General features: G+C 41.5%; 1 protein-coding gene across 1 annotated transcript in view; it reads right to left on the bottom strand.

Moving 5' to 3' along the window:
- The window catches only part of HOMER1 (homer scaffold protein 1), a 135374-nt gene extending 132897 nt beyond the window's left edge, over positions 1–2477 (bottom strand). Inside the window, exon 1 of the mRNA XM_047778177.1 lies at positions 1078–2477. Coding sequence (XP_047634133.1) covers positions 1078–1082 — 5 coding nt within the window. The 5' untranslated portion in view covers positions 1083–2477. The remainder of the gene's footprint in view (positions 1–1077) is intronic.
- Between the last annotated feature and the right edge of the window lie 19434 nt (positions 2478–21911).

A 21911-nucleotide genomic window follows, 5' to 3' on the forward strand; every position in this document is an offset into this window, starting at 1 on the left:
TCTAACTCCAACAAAAAGGGCAGTACTATGAAGAACTTTCCTCCAAACGTTTCAAGAATGAAAGTTTAGGTATGCATACCCCTCATCTGTCACAATAAATATCTCAGTGTCTATTCTTTCAATCTCTGTCTCCTAACTACATCTTAGATGCATTTATTCAACCACCAAAAAGGGGGGGCGAAATTCTGGAAGTTCTTTTTTGACACAAAGCATTGACAATCTGTCAATGAAACGACCAGATCATTATTCCATCAATACATAATGGCTGTCTGGCTTAAATTAGGAGGAGTCACTCATTTTATTGAGTTACGGTATGAAGAGTTAATAAAAAGTTGGAAAATGCACTTCTGCTTGACTTGGGATCTGAAAGGTGTAGATCTGACACTGTTAACACAAACTGATGACGTGATCACAAAAGCAAAAACAAAAAAACAAACAAAAAAACCAAAACCGCAAAGTGAACAAGTTCTTTCAACAAAAAGCTTTTCTTATTTAGGCTCTGATCTCCAACTAAGCACAGGGCACTGGGGAGCCCTTGTCAGTAAGACTTTCAGATTTTCGTTTTAATGCCCCAATAAGTCAATTCTATTGATTTTAGCTATGACTATTCAAGGGCAAAACAGAGGGCACAGTGAGGGCAACAATTTACACTGGATCATTTTCAAGGACTGAAATCCAACCGCTCAACACTTTACAATTGTTCCTTTGTGCACCTGATTATTCTCAAGGCACCGAGAGAATGCAGTACTTCTCTTTGAAAGAAATCGGCAACAAAACCTATGACAACATTACTTTGATCACAAACTGCTGCGGCACTTTAACCAAGAAAGGACAGGAAGTGTTGTCTTCTTAAATATCACTAATAAAACTATATTCTGGTGACAAGTAACAGACGTGCGTTCCTTAATTATGGCCTCCGGTGTCACTCCACAAAAATAACTTGTTAAAAGGTTAACACTAGCTTAGCAAAGTGGCAAATTTGCTTGATAACATAAAATACAGACAATCCACCACCACCGCTCTATAACACAAATACATAAACAGACTCGAAGTGGTGTTAAACACAAAAATTCTTACCCCATTTTGCCCAATGAAAACTTGCTCTGAAGTTTCTGCTCTTATACTACGTAATAACTTCCAAAGGAATTTCTCCGTCTGCTATTTCGCAGTAGCTTGTCCACCCCCCGAGATCCTTTTCTGGAGGTATTTCAGTGATGCTGTAAATTCAGTTAGTTCCCTTAGATAAAATGATTTCTTTCTGGGAAATACCAAAACGTTCAAACAGAGGTGGCATTTGCTTGTTAGAATTAAAATGCTGCGCGGAGGAGACAGCGGTCAACTCTATTCCACAAAATGAGTCTACGTGTCGGAAAACGCAGAATCCAGCTTCACCGAGTCCCGTGAAAAATGAGTTCGGTGGTCATTTCGTTCCTGTCCTCCTCCACACTCAGGGAGAGCCAGGTAACTCGGCCTTTTCGATGCTACTAAGGCTGCGGGTTCAAATTTCTCCACCACACCGGGTCCCTGGGGGTGGAGCGTGCAACCCAATGCGACGTGCACTGGAGAGATCCCTAAGAGAAAATAAAAATCCTAAAAGCAGTAATGTCACTGCTTCCCTGCGCTCACATTAGAAAAAGCTATATAGAAAAATCTCCTCGAAGTGCGAACCTGGCAGCTCGAGACGTGCATGGCAGTCCACATTGGAATCTGTCTTTTAATTTTTTTTTTTCCCCCTTCTAAGACCGGGAGCAGAGAGGAGGCGGGGAGGAGGAAGAGAAGGCTGGGCAGGATCGATTCATTCTCCCGAGGAGAACACACGGAGCCATTTCCAGGCTGGCAGCAGGCTGGGGGCGCAGCGCACGCCGGGGAACAGGGGGGAGGGGGCCCGATCCCACTTCCCTCAGCCCCTGCCCGCCCCCCGCCGCCGAGCACAATGAAGCCCGGCTCGCGCCCGGCCCTTCATTCGCGGCTGCCCTTCTTCCCTCCTCTCTTCGGAGCACCGCAGGTCTGAGGCTCCCAGCGGCAGAGAATGAATGAATCAGAAAGCCAAGCCCCACGCTGCCCCCAGCACCGGCGCCCAGCTCCGGGGCGAGCTGAGCAGAGGCGGAGGACAGGGCTGAAGGGTCGACGGGCGCTCGCCCGACTCGAGGCGGGCAGCTAATCCTGCGTCGGGCGCAGGGGAACGGGGCTCGCAGCCGCGGAAGAGCCGCTGCTCCAGCGCCCCCACCCCTGCTCCTCGCCTCTCCCGCTCCGCGTCGCCGCCACACGCCGCCTCACAGTCCCCGGGCCCCGCCGCCGCCTCCTCACACTTCCATCACCGCCCCGCTCCGCCGGCCTCCAGCCCCGCTCGGCAGAGCAGCGCCGGCCGGGCGGCCCGAAGCCCGCCGCTGCCTGTGCCTCCGCCCGCCGCTCGCAGAGCGGAGGACACCGCTTCCCAGGTCAGTGCAGCCAGCGAGAAGCGAGCGCGGCGGTAGAGCGGGCTGCGGGGGGCGGGGGAGGGGGGCGGGGAGAACGAGGAGCTGTGCGGTCCCTCCCCCTGCTCGCGGGAGGGGGCGCGAGGCAGTTGCAGCCGCCCCGACGCGACCGGGAGCCGGGGGCTGGGGTGCTGACGGGTCCCAAGGGCCCGGCGGGGCCCTGCGGCCAGCAAGCTGGAGGAGGCGGCAGCCGCGAGGGCGGTGGGGAGGCTGGTGGTCAGGGGCCGAGCCGGCCCTTGTGGGGAGCTAGGCCGGCCGGCAGATTCGGCGGTCCGTCCTTTTTTCCTTCCCCCCTCCCCTAGTGGCCAGCGGCGGGCGGGCTGTGCGCTCTGCTCCTCTGCTGGCTCCTGGCCCCGCTCCCAGCCGCCAGAGCCGCCTCTGTGCCCCACACCAGGTGCTCGCGCTGTGTCTCCATCCTCCCCGCAGGAGGACCTTTAAATAGCAACGTCAGCGCGCTCCTCGCCGCACACACGTCACCCGCTGTTCACGTCACCCGGGTGCGGGGGATGATGTCACGCGGCCGGAAGTACTGCTAAATTAGGGAAGGAGCAGGGGGAGGAGGACTCTGCGAGCTCTTCTGTGCCCACCTGCTCTCGCTTCTCCTTAAAGGCCAAAGCGCAGGAGACGGCCCGGGAGGAGCGGCGGGAGGAGATTTCCTTGTAACAAATGTGCCAAACCCAAGTGAATCATTCATAGCAACAGTGCCGAAGTGTCAAGCGGGTGATATCCTATCTCCCACTCCCACCCCTGTTGCAGCAGCTTTCCCGGGCTTCTCAAGTCCCCACTAGCACGGAAATGTGGGAGGAGAGACTGATCACAGTGGTAGATATGTTTCCAACAAGACTTGGGAAAAATCACCTTAATTTTTGGAAGAGTTATTAAATGCCATTCTGGACTTGGGTAGTCTTTAAAACTTTTTGGTTTTCTTCGTGGTTGCTTAAATCACGAAAGAATAAAGAATGGTGCTATGACCAATATTGTACAGACATAAAGGATAGTAATGGGGGCATCAAATGATCTAAAGGTTTTCATTTGCAAAACAGCAATGTTTTGGCATAGGATAAGGAGTCAGTCTTGGCTTACTTCACTCGTAATTGGAGTCACATACGTAGCAAATCTCACTGTACTCTCTCAGTATTGTCAAGTGTATGAAAGCCTATGGAAATTGAAAATAAGAAAGACCACCAGTTCTTTTTTAAACTATTAACCCAAGCACATTTATATTCTTTTTGTCTTCCTTAGTTTTGACCATATAACTTATACCAATTCTCTTAAGTATGTTGTTTTTCATTTCCTATATGGCAAGGATGAGCAGCCATCTAGGTTTCCTAGCTATGTGTGGGTTTGTGTCTATAATAGATGGTACTATGAATGCTCTTCAAATTGCCAATTAATACAAAGTTTTTTAAATGTCCTCATTATTTCATAGTTTATTATTAGGTCTACTCAAAAAATAAACTTTGATTTGATCTAATTTAACATGATAATCACGGACCAGAAATAGAAATACTCCTTAACGCCAGAGGCGGTTGCCGTTTCAGAGTTAGTCTGTAAGTTCAGTGACCATGTTTCCCAAACCAAAATGCAGAGACACCATTTAACAATAGATGAAATATTTGGAATCTGAAGTGACCTGGAAAATCCAGGACATAGGATTGCCGACCATAGTGATTGTTAGGAGAGCTATAAGTGGATTTCAATACATTTTAAATAAAAGAAGCTAAAACGCTACAGGATTTATACCATGTATAGTTTTTTCTTAATGTTTTTAATATTAAACTACTCACATGATTCCTAATTAAGGAACATTGGTTTTTACTGCTTTCTGCATTTACACTGTCTTGATCAAATTAGAAGCCCAAGACTAAAGGACACCAGACAAAAAAATTAAGGCAAAGTTGCAACTGAATCAGGCTTTCCGTTATCTCCACATTATAAATCATGAGCTTGCTTATAATTTGAAGTATTGAAAGTAGTTTTTATTAAGGTTATAACAAAGGTTGATCCAAAGCAATCCCTGGCTTGCCAATTTGTCTAATATATATTATTATATTAATAGAAACTTGTACTGATTTATATTTCAGATAAATGGCGCTTCTTATATATGTATAAAATATTAAAACAAACTATTATTCTTCGAAGTCATCCTTTGGCCCATTCAAATTAAAATACAAATGATAACTAAAATTTCTCTACAAATCACTTCCTATCTACACTAAATCCCTTTTTCCTGCTCTTTCCATCCGTGTTAATTAAAGCTCTCACTTTATGATTTCAAACACTTCATTCTACCCTTTTATCACGACATCCTCTGGTTTACGTCTTTTTTCTCCTCATCTTCACCCAGCTGTCAAAACAGCATGTTAGCTGCCTTTCTGCTTTTACAGTGTTGACCCTTCATTAGTGTTTCTCCTTTTCAAAGCTGCTCGGTCTCATCTCAATTACTCTTTTGTCAACTGAAAATTGAAAGCAATTTTTTTTTCTATGTAAATCTCATGGTGCACCGTGATATAATTTCTCAAAGTTTGTGTCGATTATTTTTTATTTTCGCCTCTGCACTTAATCTAGAAAATTCCACCAATAGTTAGCCAATTTTTCTTTCTAGCTTATGTGGGATTAGTATATAAGGGAATAAATATGCTCATCTATGGGGAAGGATAAGTAAAACTTTGTAACATTTTATGTATCTTGGAATGTCTGCTCAAAAAAAAAAAAAAAAAAAAGTGCCTTTCTCCTGCCTTGAAACAATTCCAAAACAATTTTGAGAGGAATCGAAGAACCATTCTATATGGCTTTCCCTTTAAATGTAAATACCTTTTCTCCCAAAACTGAGCTGATGTAACTCAAATGTGAGCCATGAATTTCCAATTCTGATGCTTTGTTTTTTAAAGTAGTGAACTTCCTAGAAAGTAATATGTATTTTTTACCGGAAGAGGCAGAAAGAACTTTAGTAGAGTTTCAAATTTTCAACAGTTCCTTTTTTCCCACTATGCTCTGAAAATTTGTGGTGAGATTTATGAATACCCACTGATTTTAGAATCTGTGGGCAGAGGCATCTGTTTTAGTTACAGAGTTTACTTCCATGCCCTTAATAGGAGATGGTGATGTTCAATGGGATGTTCATAAATCGGTCATGAGATGTGTCTTTTTCAATGAAAAGACATCTAGGAGATAGAAAAACTTTTTGTGAAAGAAGGTTAAAGCCAAATTTTATTTTTAATTACTTAACATTAGGTAGTAGCGACTCCTCTTCTACATTCCCCTTTTCATTACTGAAACACTTCTATTGCTTCAAATAAAGTCATAGATAGAAATAATCGATTAAAAGATAGTTCTTCAGAGTTACCGTCGTGGCTCAGTGGTTAACAAATCCTACTAGGAACTATGAGGTTGCGGGTTTGATCCCTGGCCTTGCTTGATGGGTTAAGGATCCAGCGTGGCCATGAGCTGTGGTATAGGTCACACACCAGCTCGGATCCCGCGTTGCTGTGGCTCTGGCGTAGGCTACAGCCCTGATTAGACCCCTAGCCTGGGAACCTCCATATGCTGCGGATGCAGCCCTAAAAAGACAAAAGACAAGAAAAAGAAAAAAAAAAAACGATAGTTCTTTGAACCATAAAAATCTCTGGAGTCCTCTAGACTCTCCCACATAGTTATGAACAAACTAAATAAGTAGCAAAGACTAAACATAGTAATAAAAGAATAAAGGAGTTATAGGGAAATGAATTAATCCAGCTGATTCTCCAAAGTTATAACGTCTCCTCCATAATGTAGCAGCTTCAGGGTGCTAGTAATTTGTCTGGACCATCTAAAACCATCTTTTGTTATTATCAATTAGGTTCTGAACAGAAACAGGGTAGTTAACAGTCTCCAGGGTAGAAGTCTAAGTGCTTGGTTGGTATCACCAAGGTAATGGCTTGAGGACAATCTTTACTCTTCTGATTATCTGTGGTATTTTATCAGAGGGTTTGGGCATGTTGGAGGAAGGGAAATTAGAGAATTATCCTTAGGAAGGCTATGACATAGGGCCCATGAGAAAGGATCTCCTAGAACTATCTCCTGCTCTGATTTTTGTTTGTTTGTTTTTTTTTTAGGGCCACACCTGCAGCTTATGGAGGTTCCCAGGCTAGGGGTCAAATAGGAGCTACAGCTGCTGGCCTACACCAACACCACAGCCACAACAATGCTAGATCCGAGTTGCAACTGTGATCTACACCACAGCTGACGGCTACGCCGGATCCTTAACCCACTGTGTGAGTCCAGGGATCAAACCCTCATCCTCATGGATTCTAGTCAGGTTCTTAACCCACTGAGCCATAATGGGAACTCCTGCTCTGTTTTTTTACTGTGATTTCATTATTTGTTGTCTACATATGGTTAAAGCGATACAAATAGAATCCAAGACTTGTGAAAGAATGTACCAGAAAGTTTTCCATGGGTGTTGTGAGCAAATTATGGTACAACTGTTTATGTAGATTTTTAACATATTCAAAAGGGAAAGGGGTATGGTGCCTTTGCAACAATTATCTGGCTTAACTCCATGTTGTTTGGTTGGTTGATTGATTGTTCTAAACAGTAGTTACAGAGGACAGGCTGGGAAAATATGCAGATCTGCAGAAAGCTACAGTAAAGAACGGGGAGTAAACCTCGTGTTCTACCTGTGCAGTTCCTTAGAATGGAATGCTGTGGAAGCTGATTGCCATGGTAACCAATAATCTTGCTGCTGAACAGGGGAACAAGACAACCATGAGGAAAATGTTTTAAATGATCTACCTTATTTTGTGATGCTTTTGCTGCCAGCTAGGAGAAAAACATCATGCAAGGAATTTAGGACAGTCATGCTTAAGGGAAGTTGCCTAATTTTCAGAGAGACAAGGCTGAGGCAAAAATTGAGGGCTCTTCCAAGAAAGATAGGGGTTTGAGATGACAATTGCAAGCTCTCTGAAGCAGCACATAATCCATAAAGACTCTGACATGGCTAAAGCAGGCAGAAGCAATACCCAGAAACTATGTTGCAGGTTTTCCCAAGCATAAGAGTTCAGACATTAGTAAAGATTCTCAACATTTGGGAGTTTCAGCCAAGAGAGTTCATGAGTTACTCCTGAGACTTTTTCTTTCTTTTTGTCTGGTTCTAAATAGTAATTTCTCTAAAAATTAAAATGGAGATGGTAAATATATCTTTAGTCAGTATCTATTATTTTAATAATGAACTATATTCTTTGACCATATTCATGATAAATATGTATATTGAGATAGATAAACAGATCTGTATTATATGCTTGTATTTATTGGATCATCTCCTGAAATCCCTTTTCCTTGGAGTAAAATCCAAACTCCATGCCTTGGCCTAAGAGGCACTGCATGATGGACCCCTGCCCACCTCTCTTATTTTGGTTACCTTGCCTCACTTCCTCCCTGGCTACTGTGTGAGTTGGTATGTCAAATGCAAGGAAGAGAAACCCCAGCTGATGGTGACTTAAGCTATAAGATAGGTTTTAAAATTTTTTATTTTACTTTACATATACACACAACCATTCTTATTCAGATTCTTTTCCCATATAGATTATCACAGAGTTCTCTGTGCCATATAGCAGGTCCCCATTGGCCAGTCATTCCATATACCTCAGTGGCTGTAAGATTTGTTTTTATTTGCCTATTTGCTTAAGAAGTCTGAAGGTAGGTGATCCTACAGTTGGTTTGGAAGGTCCAAGTTATCATTAGGGTCCAGGATCTTCTGAGCCTTTCACTTTGCTATCTCAGGTGTTGTTTTTTAAACCCGGTCCTTTGTCTCATGATTGTTAAAAGATTATTCCATTTCCAGGCATCATATTCTCACGAAGGAAGGGAGGGAGGGAAAGAGACAGGAATTTTCTCCTTTATGCCTGTTTCTTACCAAGAAGAAATATTCTCAATAAACCCCAGAAAATAAGCTCCTGTGTCTTATTGGCCGGAACTGGGCTACATGCCCATCCCTAAATCAATCACTGAGATTTTGGAGTGGAATTTTCATGATTCACTTAGATGAATGGTGGTTCATCCCTTTAGTCTTCCTATTGTGTCTAAACAAAATTAGAGCTCTCCCAGAAAGGAAGAGGAGGTACCAGCTCTTGGGCAGACAAACCACACACTTGCCCCATGGTCCACAGCCACTCTGGTATTCCTGCTGCTCTTCAGCCATGACAGGTTTATTCCAAATGCAGGGTCTTTGTCACCTGGAAGACATAGGCCTAATATCTTCACAGCCTCCTCATCATTCAGGTCTCTGTTCAGATTGCATCTCTTAAGAGATACTTTCTGAAGATCCTGGGAATCTCTCTAGGCTGAGCTCCCAGGAATAAGAACTGGCAGGAAATAGAATATTCAAATTAGTACTTCAAGGCATGCTCAATAAAAATATCACTTACAAAGGTGGGGTAGGGTATAAAAAAACTCTGAGAGGACAATAGCTGACTTAGTAGGGCAGACCACCCTTCTATGCCTGAAAGGGACAAGAATAGAAAGCAGTGACTAGAAACTGCAAACAGGGAAGACTGGACAGGAGCTGAGTCCTTGACTTAAGGGTCACAGCCAGCCCACAAGGCTCTGCAAGGAGGAAGCCCAGGAAATAAATATCCCAACTTCACCAATAAATATTTATCCCCCAACCCCTACCTTTCTCCAGCTGGTCCCCCTCCTCCTAAACCTGACCTATGGGAAGCTAGAGAACACAGGAGTCTAGTAATGTAGTCTATACACTGTCCTTCTGGAGCAAAGAGCAGAAAGAAGAGCACAGGTTGCCTCTGGAGGGGCAAAGAGACAATATCGAGCCCAAATCATATTCCATTTGTCATCTCTTCGAATAATAATATTTTTAATGTTTGGCATATGGCATATATGGAAAAATAAGTACAGTTGACCCTTGAGCCACACAGGGATTAGGGCACCAATCCTTTACCCAGTGGAAAATCTGAAAAAATAAGTTTAACTTTACAGTCACTGACTCCACCCTTCCTATTCAACCAAACACCTGTCCACATGTAAATGGACCATGCAGTTCAAACCTATGTTTTTCAGGGGTCCACTATACTATCACACACTGTTAGCAAGAGTGAAAGTTGGTATACTCTTGAAGATATATATATATATATAGATATATAGATATACACACATATATATATGTATATTTGGACACAGCAGTTCTACTTCAAAGAAATTATCTTACAGAGATGCTTTCTCAAGTGTTCAAAGAAACACACACATACAAATTTATTGTATTGCTATAAAATTTTTAAAAAGGACAGGAAACATCTATGTCCATCAATAGGGGACTGGTGAATAAAAAATGCTATAACCATGTGATAAGATACTGTGCAGCTATTAAAAAGAATGAGGTAGATCCATAGTGCTGATATGAAAAGATGCTTAATATAGAAAAAAATTAGGTTGAATACGGTAAACTAAATTGTGGTTTCTTTTGAGGAATGAGATTGTAAGTTTTAGAGTGAGAGGGATTTTTTTAAAAACTCCTCCTTAGTACCATTTGTATTTTGTCATTTTTTTTTAACCATAAACACATATTACTTTCACAATGCAAAATCAAATTATTTAAAAATATCATTTAAAACTAAGCACAAATTCAATGGTAGGAGAGCAGAATAAGACATTAACACACATTTTATTTCCTATCTTCCTCATATCCTTTTTTGAAGACTGTGTAAGTTTAAAAATATATTTATAAAAAGAGAAGAAATTGAAATATTTTATTGGAAATAGCAATTTCATTGTACTCTGCCCTGATGCAAGAATATCTGGATATTCTATTTCAAGAAAGATGCTGATAAGATAGCAGGATAACCAAGGTGGTAAGAAACAAGACAAGGCCATGAGAAGTGGGAGTGAAGGCTGTTGCTTAATTTGCTGAAGACAAAACCAAGGGGAAGCATGATGGTTGTTTTCATAGCATGTCTGTCTCAACAATAGATAATAGCTGTGTGAATGCGTGGTCTGTTAAGTCATAAAGAATCAATAGTATAGTTTATTAACAGGTAAGTGTTAGCACAGTATGAGAAAGAATGAAAAAACAATCAGATTTATATCAATAGAATGGATGGCCCTGAGAAAAACTGGCCTATTGGTTCCTCACTATGTCTATTACAGCATAAACTGACTATATGACCAATTGTTGGGATTATGCCTGTTATCAGGTAAAAAGTTGACTATAAGACCCTTCAAATCATTTTTTTTTTGGCCACACCCATGACATGCAAAAGTTCCCAGGCTAGAGATTGAATCCATGCCACAGCAGCAACTTGAACCACATTAGTGACAAACCAGATCCTTAACCCACTGTGCTATCAAGGAACTCTGAAGTCATTTCTTATCCAAGATTTTATGACTACTCAAGACTGAGCGCACATCAAATCATCCTTCACCATGAGCATCTCTAGACTATCTCCTTCAGAAAACTCTTCCTCGCCTATGATGTCAGTCAGTCATTGTCACTGCACAGCTTATTTTCTCCTCTATCCTCCATGCTCCGATTTCACATCTAGAGTACTGAACAGCCCCATTGGAGTGTTCTTAAAAATCACATTGACTAAAGCAAATCAAACACCTTAATTCTCCTTACTTGTCTTCTTGGGGTTTTCTTATTTTTATATGTGATAGGTCAGATCTAACATATTTGACGGGTAAAGAAACAGCAAGCCCCTTTTAAAATTTTTTTAAATTTTTTTGCTTTTTTTTTAGGGCCCTACCTGCAGCATTTGGAAGTTCCTAGGTTAGGGGGCAAATCAGAGCTTCAGCTGCCAGCCTACACCACAGCCACAGCAACATAGGATCCGAGCCATGTCTGCAACCTACACCACAGCTTATGGCAACACTGGATCTTAACCCACTGACCGATGCCAGAGATGAAACCTTCATCCTCATGGATTCTAGTTGGGTTCTTAACCCACTGAGCCACAACAGAAACTCCACAGCAAGCCCTTTTAAAATTCAGATAGTTTATTCCTTACATAGATAGCCAAAGCAAGGATAACAAAGGTGACAGGTCCTCATGTGCCTTGTCCCGCAAGACAACACAGAAACAAAAGAGGCTAGAAGACAATGCAAAATGAGCTGTGAGATACCTTGTTGCTGAGGACATGATTCCATGCTAAATAGTTTTATAGCCTACTGATGGCGGGGTGGGGAGGAGTTGTAATATAATAAAGGATTTGGCTGGCATTTATTTCTGGTTCCTAGGAGTTAACCTTTAAATCCTTGGAATTTCTCGAAGGATAAAAGTGACTTTGTTATTCATGTATTCATGGTGGGTTAGCTTGCACCATACCTGAGTTTTTTTGCTAATGAAATAGCTCAGGATAGGAGCTGGCCATGCCAGAGAAATCAACCACATAAAGAGAAGGTTGGGGCTTTGAGCCAGGGGATATCAGCTTAACCTCTGGGGAGGAGAGAAGGACTGGAGATTGAGTTCAATTATTTGGTCAATGAGTCAATCAATCCTACCGGCATAAAGAAACCCCAAGAAAAACTCTGGACACAGAGGCTCAGGTGAGCTTCTCTGACTGGCAGTCACACATGGATGTGTGGGAGCATTACACAGCCTAGGAATATGGAAGCTTCATGTTTGGAACCTTCCTAGAACTTGCCCTATGCAGCTCTTCAGTTTGCTGGTCTTGATTATCCTTTATAATAAAATTATAATCATAAGTTTAGCACTTTCCTGAGTTCTGTGAGTTGTTCTAATGAATTATTAAATTTGAGGGGACACCTAACTTGGTAGCTAGTTGGCCAGAAGTGTGGCTGGCCTGAGAACCCCTGAGCTAACGGCTAGCGTCTAAAGTGAGAACAGCCTTTTGAGTACTGTGTTGTTGTTGTTGTTGTTGTTGTTGTTGTTGTTGTTGTTTCCCCACGCCTGTAGCATGCAGAAGTTCCTGGGTCAGGGATCAAACCCATGCCACAGCAGCCACCCAAGCCACTGCAGTGACAATGTCAGATCCTTAGTGCCGCAGAATAACTCTGGGGACTGTGTGAAATTTGACCTCATTCTGGGTGGTTAGCATCATAACTGCATTGCAGAGGGGAAGGCAGAAAACCTCATACCTTCTCAGAACCTAAGAGATGATGAGATATGGTCTCATGATATCCTTCTGGAAAGATGTGTAGACAAGTGAGAAATGGCCTTGTAGCCGTTCCTCACAAGCTTCCCATGGTCTCCCATTCCAAGAGGATCAGAGGACATTCTGCCAAAACTTAGATCAGCTGCAGGTGAGCTTTGCATCCAAAAGGGTCTGGAAATACGTTTACCAAAATGATGACAGTTGTCCCTGAATCATGATATCCAAGGATTTTTGGCTTTTCTTCTGGATGATTTTCTTCTTTATAATTTATAGTGGCAATTTAGGAGGTGCTTCAGTGTGGACTCTGGAGACATCCTGCCTGGGTTTGAATCTCAACTATGTCACTTAGTGGCTACATGTCCTTGACAGTGACTTACTACCTGGCCTCTGAGTCCCAGGGCTCCGCCAGGTCCAGGTCCTTCTAGGTGTGCATCACCTCTCCCTTTGCTTTGTCAACAAGAACATCATGTGAACTTAATTTTCTTTCCTAAAATGAAAATGTAATAAGTTCATGGCAAGGTTCTAATTCATCATCTTTGTTGTTTTCTCATTAAAACAACTCAATGAACAAATAAAAACCAGGCTGTTGGGCATGATTGTTTTCCTAGTAAACCAAGACTTCAAACAAATTACTTAGCCTCTTTATGCCTATGTTTTCTCATTTATAAAATAAAAACAATAAATAATAATCCCTACTTCAAAGAGTTCTTGTGAGGATTATATGAGTTAATATAAACTAAACCCTTAGAACGGTGCCTGGCACATAGAAAGCATACAACAAACGTTAGCTGTTTTTAATACTTTTTTATGTGTTGTTTGATTTGTATGCAGTGACCATATTATCATTGTAAACAGAAAAGAGTTAAAATATGCAAAGATTCAAATGTTCTATTATATATGTCACATTAATTCATGTTTTTCAATTTAATCTAGACAAATTGGCCAAGCTTTTGCTTATAATCATAACATCTCATAGTCATCATATAAAGAAATGGAATTAACTTTAGCGAATGTATTTGAAAACTTGAATGAGAGTTCCCGTCGTGGCGCAGTGGAAACAAATACAACTAGGAACCATGAGGTTGCAGGTTCGATCCCTGGCCTTGCTCAGAGGGTAAAGGATCCGGCGTTGCCATGAGCTGTGGTGTAGTTCGAAGATGCGGCTCGGATCTGGCGTTGCTGTGACTCTGGCATAGGCCAGCAGCTGAAGCTCCGATTGGATCCCTAGCCTGGGAACCTCCATATGTCACAGGTACGGCCCTAGAAAAAGGCAAAAAGAGAAAAAAGGAAAACTTCAATGAATATCTTAGATAAATATATACATATATAAAATATATATTTAAAATGTACATATACATAATATTAAATTACTTGAAATTCTTCAACCACCTTCCAAAATAATCCATAGTTAATATTTGTTCTCATATGCATTTAAAGGAAGTACATTAGATGTTTTATCTGTTAACAAGGAATTCTAGATTTTTTTTCTTTATACCTTTTTACAGATTCTATCAAGTTAAGTATTACTTCTTGTAATTAGAAAAAATATTATACTTGACATTAAAATTATTATTATTCTTTTGACTGTGCCCACGACATGTAGAAGTTCCCAGGCCAGGGATCGAACCCATGCCACAGCAGTGACCCAAGCCTCTGCAGTGACAATCCTGAATTCTTAACCTGTTGTGCCACAAAAGAACTCCTAAAATTATTTTTACTCCGAATCTTTTTTACACTATACATAGAAGGAAGTAGAAACAGAAAGCATTCGAGAATCCAGTGACATGAGATTGCTTTTAAAGCATTCTGAAATTATATTTTTATTGGTTTTAACAAGATTTACAACTTACTCAAAAATGCAATAGAGTGGGCACCACAAAACAAATTTGTTTGAAAGCACTAGAACCAGCACATGAATAGTCATGACATTCAGTGGCTTGTCCCTGTTGAAAAATAGTTTTTATAACCTATAAATGCTGGATGATCTACTAACAGGGTAAGCTGCATGTAGAATAAAATGAGAAGATTTTAAATGTGGAGATTAAAGATATCAGAATAAAGATGAGAAAATATTTTAATGAAACTTCCTTTTGTTGCATTAATACAAATTACAAACATGAATTTAAAGAATATCAGTGAGTCTTTTTTTTAATGACATTCTTTTTTAATTAATTCATTAATTTTGGCCACAGCATGCAGTGGCTTGATGTGGAATCTGAGTTCCCAGACCAGGGATTGAACCTAAGCCGTAGCAGTGAAAACCCGAATCCTAACTTCTAGACCATCAGGGAACTCCCAGCAAGTTCTTATGTATCTATATATAGCTATATTAGAAAATGAACTTGGGAATCAGACAGACTTTGACTCTGAGTCCTCTTGGCCCTGGCAGGTAGCACTGGAGAAGTTTTTGAATATCTCTGAGCCTCAGTTACCCAATCTCTAAAATATGAATAATAACAGTACCTGAAGGGCTTGGTGTAATACATAAATGAAGTATTAAAACACTGGTACATTGCAAATGCTTAGTAAATGCAGTCTTTATATAAGAAAGACAACTGTCAGTTTTTTGTTTCTTTTACTGGCGTGAAAATTAATTGCCTTCTTCCTACATCTTTTAAAATCAGCTGGTATCCTCTACTTGGAGGAACTCAGTATCATTGATGAACCTGGTATTGTCTTTCAGAGTACTTACACAGCTTTTAAATATATTTGTCTCAGCATAGGGGGATCTCAGAAACCCTGCTGTTCATACTTCTCCAAATTAAGACACACTTACTGATTCATATTCTCTGTTTTCTCATTTTAAGCCAGGTCCCTATCTTTTTTTTTTTTTTAAGAAGTGCCAATCCAAAGTGGACCCTGTCAAAACTTCTTATTAAATCATAGGCAATGTCTTTGCATAGAAGGATTGTTGGAAAGTTTTGTACTTAAAATTTTTACCCACTGGTTTTCCCTTTGGCAAACCAAATAGTCTTTCTCTAAAGACCTCATAATCTTTGCCTGTGAATTTCCCTTATAAGCTATGGTGCCTTTTTCCCAGTAGGTTGTTTATACATTTTTCAAGGGTCCGCCATTTAATTACAGATTCAACTGGTTTATCCCGTACGTGTGATATTCATTATCTTGAAGTTTCCACCGCTATGCTTGCAATTCTTCATTTAGATAGAATTCAGATAGGCAATCCATCAGTCCCTGGGAAGGCTGGCCATAACAGGGCACACAACTTTGCCAACAGTTACACCATTTTACCCTTGGTGTTCTTTAAAAACCCATGTTGATCAAGTTCTGTTGATTCCTCTCTTTTCTGATGTGTTAACGAGGTCCAGGGCACTTTTCAGAATTCATTCTTAAGAATAACATCATCTTCTATCTGTATAGTATGTTATGCTTTTCAATTATTTTCAGCTTTTCAGTGGGTCCAATAGTGTTAACCTCTGTGAATCAGAAGATAAACTACTCTAAAAATAAAGCCTATAAAAAACCGATAATTTAAAAGTAGCGCTCTTGGTAATGTTTCCTTAGTAAAGATAGAGGAGAAAAAAATAAGGCCAACTCATTTGCTTTTAGGACTGTCTCGCATTCCTTTCTACCCCCATTAAGTAATTTCCCTTATTTTCTGTTTTACCTCTCCTGATTTTACCTCTCCTGAAGAACTAACTCCTTACAGGTTCTTCTTTTGCTTTACAAGTTCCCTGCATAATGCTTCTCAAATTCTTATTGACCGCCATGTATAAATTACCAGTTGATTTTTAAAGAAAACTACTCTATAATAGCTTTTATTTACCCACTACATGCAAAACATTCTACTACACTTTTTTTTTTTCTTTTTCCAGCCACACCTGTAGCATATGGAAGTTCCCGGGCTAGGAGTTGAATTGGAGCTGCTGCTGAGGCTTACGCCACAGCCACAGCCATAGCATTGCCGGATCCAAGCCACACCTGCAACCTATGCTGCACCAGATCCTTAACCCACTGAGCGAGGCCGGGGATCAAACTTGCATCCTCACAGAGGCCATGTCAGGTTCTTAACCTGCTGAGCCACAAGGGAAACTCCTGTGCTGAACATTTTATGTATATTTGTTTAGTCAACCCACGACATTAATGGGGTGTGTATTCACCCCAGTTTTGTAGAAGAGGAAAAGGAAGCATAGCAGGAATTTACTTGTTGTGTACCTACAATCCCGCTGAATTTGAACACAGAGCTACCTAATTCCAAACCTTTGCCCTTAACCGCTATGCTCTTTTGCCATTTAATTGGAGCTGAATCAAGCATTTCCAGAACTATGAGTGGTCAGATTAGGATGCCAACAGTCTGCATTCTGGGCTGGTTCTGCCACAACCAACTAATTGATCAAGAGCAGGTGATTTGTGGGAGGCTGTTTCTTTATCTGTTAAATGTGAAGGCAGGTTATATGACCTTTGATGTTCTGTCATTCTATATATTTAATATTCACTTACCCTGTGTAGTCATGGGTAGGCACCAAACAAAAGTAAAAAATGTTAAAATGTGCTTCTCTTTTGAATTTAAAGAGAGGAGATTGATGTTATTCATAGCAATTCTTCCACACAAGAGGAACATGTGTATTCTGTTATTGTACTTCACAGCCAAAAAAAAAAAAAAATACCCCCACTGAGATGCTTCATTAAGCACTATGGCCCCCACTTTTGAGTGTGACAGCAGTTATATCTATAAATGCAATTTATTCATTGCTTTGAGTGATGCATATACATATTCATTGCCTGACTTGAAACTGCAGTAACTGGAAGTTTGAATGTAACGAAATGTTCGTTCTCTTATTCCAGTTGTATTCATAGAGATCTAGTGAAGAAAATCAACAGTGTCAGTGCTTACCTTTGGCTAAGTCAGACTTAGTTTTTCCAAGATAATTTTTTTTCCCTATCTAAGCCCACACCTGCAGCATATGGAAGTTCCCAGGCTAAGCACTGATTTGAAGCTGCAGCTGCTGGCCTATGCCACAGCCACAGCAATGCCACATCCGAGCTGCATCTGTGACCTATGCCAAAGCTTGCAGCAACTCTGAATCCTTTAACCTGCTGAGCAAGGCCAGGGATTGAACCTGCATCCTCATGGATACTAGTTAAGTTCTTAACCTGCTGAGTCACAACAGGAGCTCCCCAGATAATTTTTATATGTCTAAGTTTCTCTTATTCTTTTCATAATTCAACCTTTTTCTTGTTTCCATTTATAATGGAAACCTTACTTTGCATGCCTTCCTTCCCACCTCCCCAATCCTGCTCAAGTCCTTTCCACTGCAGTCTTTCTCCAGCCTTCTCTGCCCTGCTCCACACCTCGGAAGACTGAAATTTGCTGACTATGTCCATGACACCTTGTGAACTGGAACCCATAGGAGATCTGAGGGTGGAAAGTGGGGTGTTTCTTCCCTGCTCCCTGCGGTGGCACTCCAGCTCTTGCTCATTACTCTTCAACCACTTTTTCTGCCAGATCAGCCTTTATTTTCCTCCCCCCAGCTTTAGCTCTCACTGATCTCTGCTAACTCTGTTTCCTTTGTTTCTTCACCCCCAGGGGAGAAATGGCTCTCCCTCTGTAGCTGATTGCTGGGTGCCTCACCGTACCTTGTCCTTGCCTGTATGTCTTTGAGTTGTCTTTTCATTAAGTCTCTTCATTTGAACCACCTAGGGTGAATTTTGTTTCTTCCCTAGGACCCCCCACTGATTGACCATCTCTTACCTAAAACCCATTGAATTGTAATGTAAGCACTTCAATTTATTTTTTATTTTATTTTATTTTATTGTCTTTTGTCTTTTGTCTTTTTAGGGCTGCACCCACAGCATATGGAGGTTCCCAGCCTAGGGGTCAAATCAGAGCTGAAGCCACCAGCCTACACCATAGCCACAGCAACGTGGGATCCGAGCCGCATCTGAGACCTATACCACAGCTTACGGCAATGCTGGATCCTTAACCCTCTGAGTGAGGCCAGGGATCTAACCTGTGTCCTCATGGATGCTAGTCGGGTTGGCTAACAGCTGAGCCACGATGGGAACTCCTAAGCACTTCAATTTAAAGATGACATTGACTTTGTAACCAGACAGGGCCCTGTGGGGCTCCTGGGCACAGAAGCCTTTCTGCATCCCCCATTTCTTGTTTTTAGGAAATGGGCCTCTTTCAGCCTCCATGGCCTTCCCTGCATTCCAAGGGGCAGGTTCAGACAGGTGCTCATCAGAGAAGGAAGTGGATGCAAAGACAAGGGACAGTTAAGCAACAATAGTACAGCCTTGGGGCAGAATCCTGGTCCCCTCACAAGGGATACACATAGTGATGTAGGCATCTGATACACCTAAGAGGAAAGTTATATTCCTTATGCTTCTTTTAGAAATGAATACTTTAACATTCACCAGCTTGGAGCCCTTCCTCGTGATGCTACCTTGTTTGGTTGCACCCAAAACACAATCACCTGTAAGCTAAAGATGAGGCACCCTAAGCAGAGTTGCCTGTGGGTTAAAGATTATTAGCACATGATGTTTCTTAGGAACTTTCCTAGTTTGTTCTAATCTCTGATGCATATGTCCTTTTCCCAAGTACTGTTATTCTAGGCAATAACCCAGAAGACCACCACAAGGATCATGCTGAGCTCTCCTGATGCCAGCTTTGATGACTAAGATTCCCCCAAAGAAAGAAGAATGCATGTCTGCCCCAACTCTGATTCTAATCTGAAACCCTGTTTTTCTCCTTTTAGACTATGAAACTCCCTGCACTTCTTCCCCCAGGGAGGGCACAGTCTTTAAGGCATTAGCCGGCTCTGGTCTCCTTTGTTTGGGAAAGCAATAAATGCTATTTTTTTCCTACTTCACCTAAAACTCTGTCTCCACATTTATAGTTTCAGCAACAACTTCAATCAATGAATATGTATGGAACATCTCGATGGGCTCAGGATTATACTAAGTGCTATGAGAGGTACCTAAGTCATTGGTGACATAGATTTCTGTCCTTGCAAAATTTATTTATTTATTTTTGTCTTTTGTCCTTTAAGGTCCGCATCTATGGCACATGGAGGTTCCCTGGCTAGGGGTCAAATCAGAGCCTTAGCTGCCTGTCTACGCCACAGCCACAGCAACGTGGGATCCAAGCCACATCTGCGACCTACACCACAGATCATGGCAACGCTGGATCCTTAACCCCCTGAACAGGGCCAGGCATTAAACCTGCGTCCTTATGGATGCCATCAGATTCGTTTCCGCTGAGCCACAATGGGAACTCCTCCTTGAGAAGATTGTAATCTAGTTAGAAAGTCCATGGTCAATACATTAAACAATTAACATCTAAGACAGGACTTTAAATCTTAAGTTAGGTAGTTCATAGGACTATTCAAGAGACATGAGATAAAATTACCGTAGGAAATGCTCACTCTCCAGATACGTGGTATTTCTTGTATTTTTTACTTTTATGAATTGGAAATATTTGTATTCACTAGACTTTATAAAGTATATTATTCTAAATGAGAAAGTATTAGTGAAAATTTAAGCAGTCATGGAATACTCATGATTGCAATATCCTGAGTAAATGCAATGTATTCCAAGTATACCTGCTGTATACTCATCATAAAGGCCTGGAGGTCAGTCTTGGGTACATCAGGGGAATTTGTTAGTCAACTAAGAAGAATAGTAGGACCTTTGTCATTGATGAGTTTGAAACGATCCACTATTCCCGTACACTGTGTGCATAAAAATCTGATCAACTGCAGCCGACTCTGAACTTCAAGGGGGTTCTTTGATAGGCTCAGAGGTAGGCACTGAAACCCAAACCTGCTCATTAGTGTGTCACCCCTCTTGGTTCAGAGACAAGGCTTCAGAAGTGGGAGGATGGAAAAGGCACACTCTACACTCGGGTGCCTAAAATGATTATTGCAATCCAACAAACAGGTTACTATTTTAAGAGCTTGAATGTCAAGAGTACAAATTTGATATTTCAACCACAGGTTGGGAAGGGAACGACAGACTATGCAGAAGGGTGTCGAGTTTCTCTGCCTGTGTACAGACATCAATAGGTTCTCTGTCATAGCAGGAAAGACTTTATTAAGGAAGGGAGCTTGGGAGTTCCCCTGGTGGCTCAGTGGTAACGACCCCGACTAGGATCCATGAGGACACAAGTTTGATTCCTGGACTCACCCAGTGGGTTAAGGATCCAGCATTGCTTTGAGCTGTGGTGTAGTTCGAAGACATGGCTCAGATCCTGCACTGGTGTGGCTGTGGCATAGGCCAGCTGCTACAGCTCTGATTCAACTCCTAGCCTTGAAACTTCCATATGCCGCAGATTCAGCCCTAAAAAGACACACACACACACACACACACACACACACACACACTCACACGCACACACACAATGGAGGCTTGTTCTCAAATTGGATTAGGATTCAAGACAGAACTTGTCAGAGAGAGGAAAATGTAAGGTTAGGCAGAATGGTGGAAATGAGCTGGATATTACAGGACAATGACAAAACCAGCCTGACTTGATAGCCTGGTATAAAGAAGTATAAAAGTATAAGAGAAGTAGAAAGTAATATTGGACAGATGAAATAGGGGCAGAACAACTTCCTGTAATTAAGCTGATAAGAAAAGAACACCAGAATTTGAAAGTATCATCAGCAATGTGGTTTTTAAAACATTTTTATTGAAATATAGTTGATTTACAATGTTAGTTTTAGGTGTAAAGTAATTCAAGTCTTTTAAAGATTTTTTCATTATACGTTATTACCAGATACTGAGTTCCCATTTTGGCGCAGAGGAAACAAATCCAACTAGTAATCATGAGGTTGCGGGTTCGATCCCTGGCCTCATTCAGTGGGTTAAGGATGCAGAGTTGCTGTGAGCTGTGGATCCTGCATTTCTATGGCTCTGGCATAGGCCAGCAGCTGTAGCTCCAATTCGACCCCTAGCCTGGGAACCTCCACATTCAGCAGGTGCAACCCTAAAAAGCAAAAAAAAAAAAAAAAAGATACTGAGTAGAGTTCCCTGTGTTTCATTTTAGAGCCACACCTGAAGCATATGCAAGTTCCCAGGCTAGGGGTCGAATTGGATCTGCAGCTGCCACCCTACATCACCGCCACAGCAATGCCAGATCTTCGACCTACACAGAAGTTTGCAGCAATGCTGGATTCTTTAACCCACTGAGCGAGGCCAGGGGTCAAACCTGAATCCTCACGGATACTAGTCAGATTCTTAACCTGCTGAGCCACAATAAGAACTCTCTATTTTATGTATAGAAGTGTATCAGAAGTGTATATATATTAAACCCAAACTTCTAATCTATCCCTCCCCCACTTCCGCTTTGGTAACCATAAGTTTGTTTTCTGTGTCT

This window comes from Phacochoerus africanus, chromosome 4 (genome assembly GCF_016906955.1).
Source record: "Phacochoerus africanus isolate WHEZ1 chromosome 4, ROS_Pafr_v1, whole genome shotgun sequence".
NCBI lineage: Eukaryota > Metazoa > Chordata > Mammalia > Artiodactyla > Suidae > Phacochoerus > Phacochoerus africanus.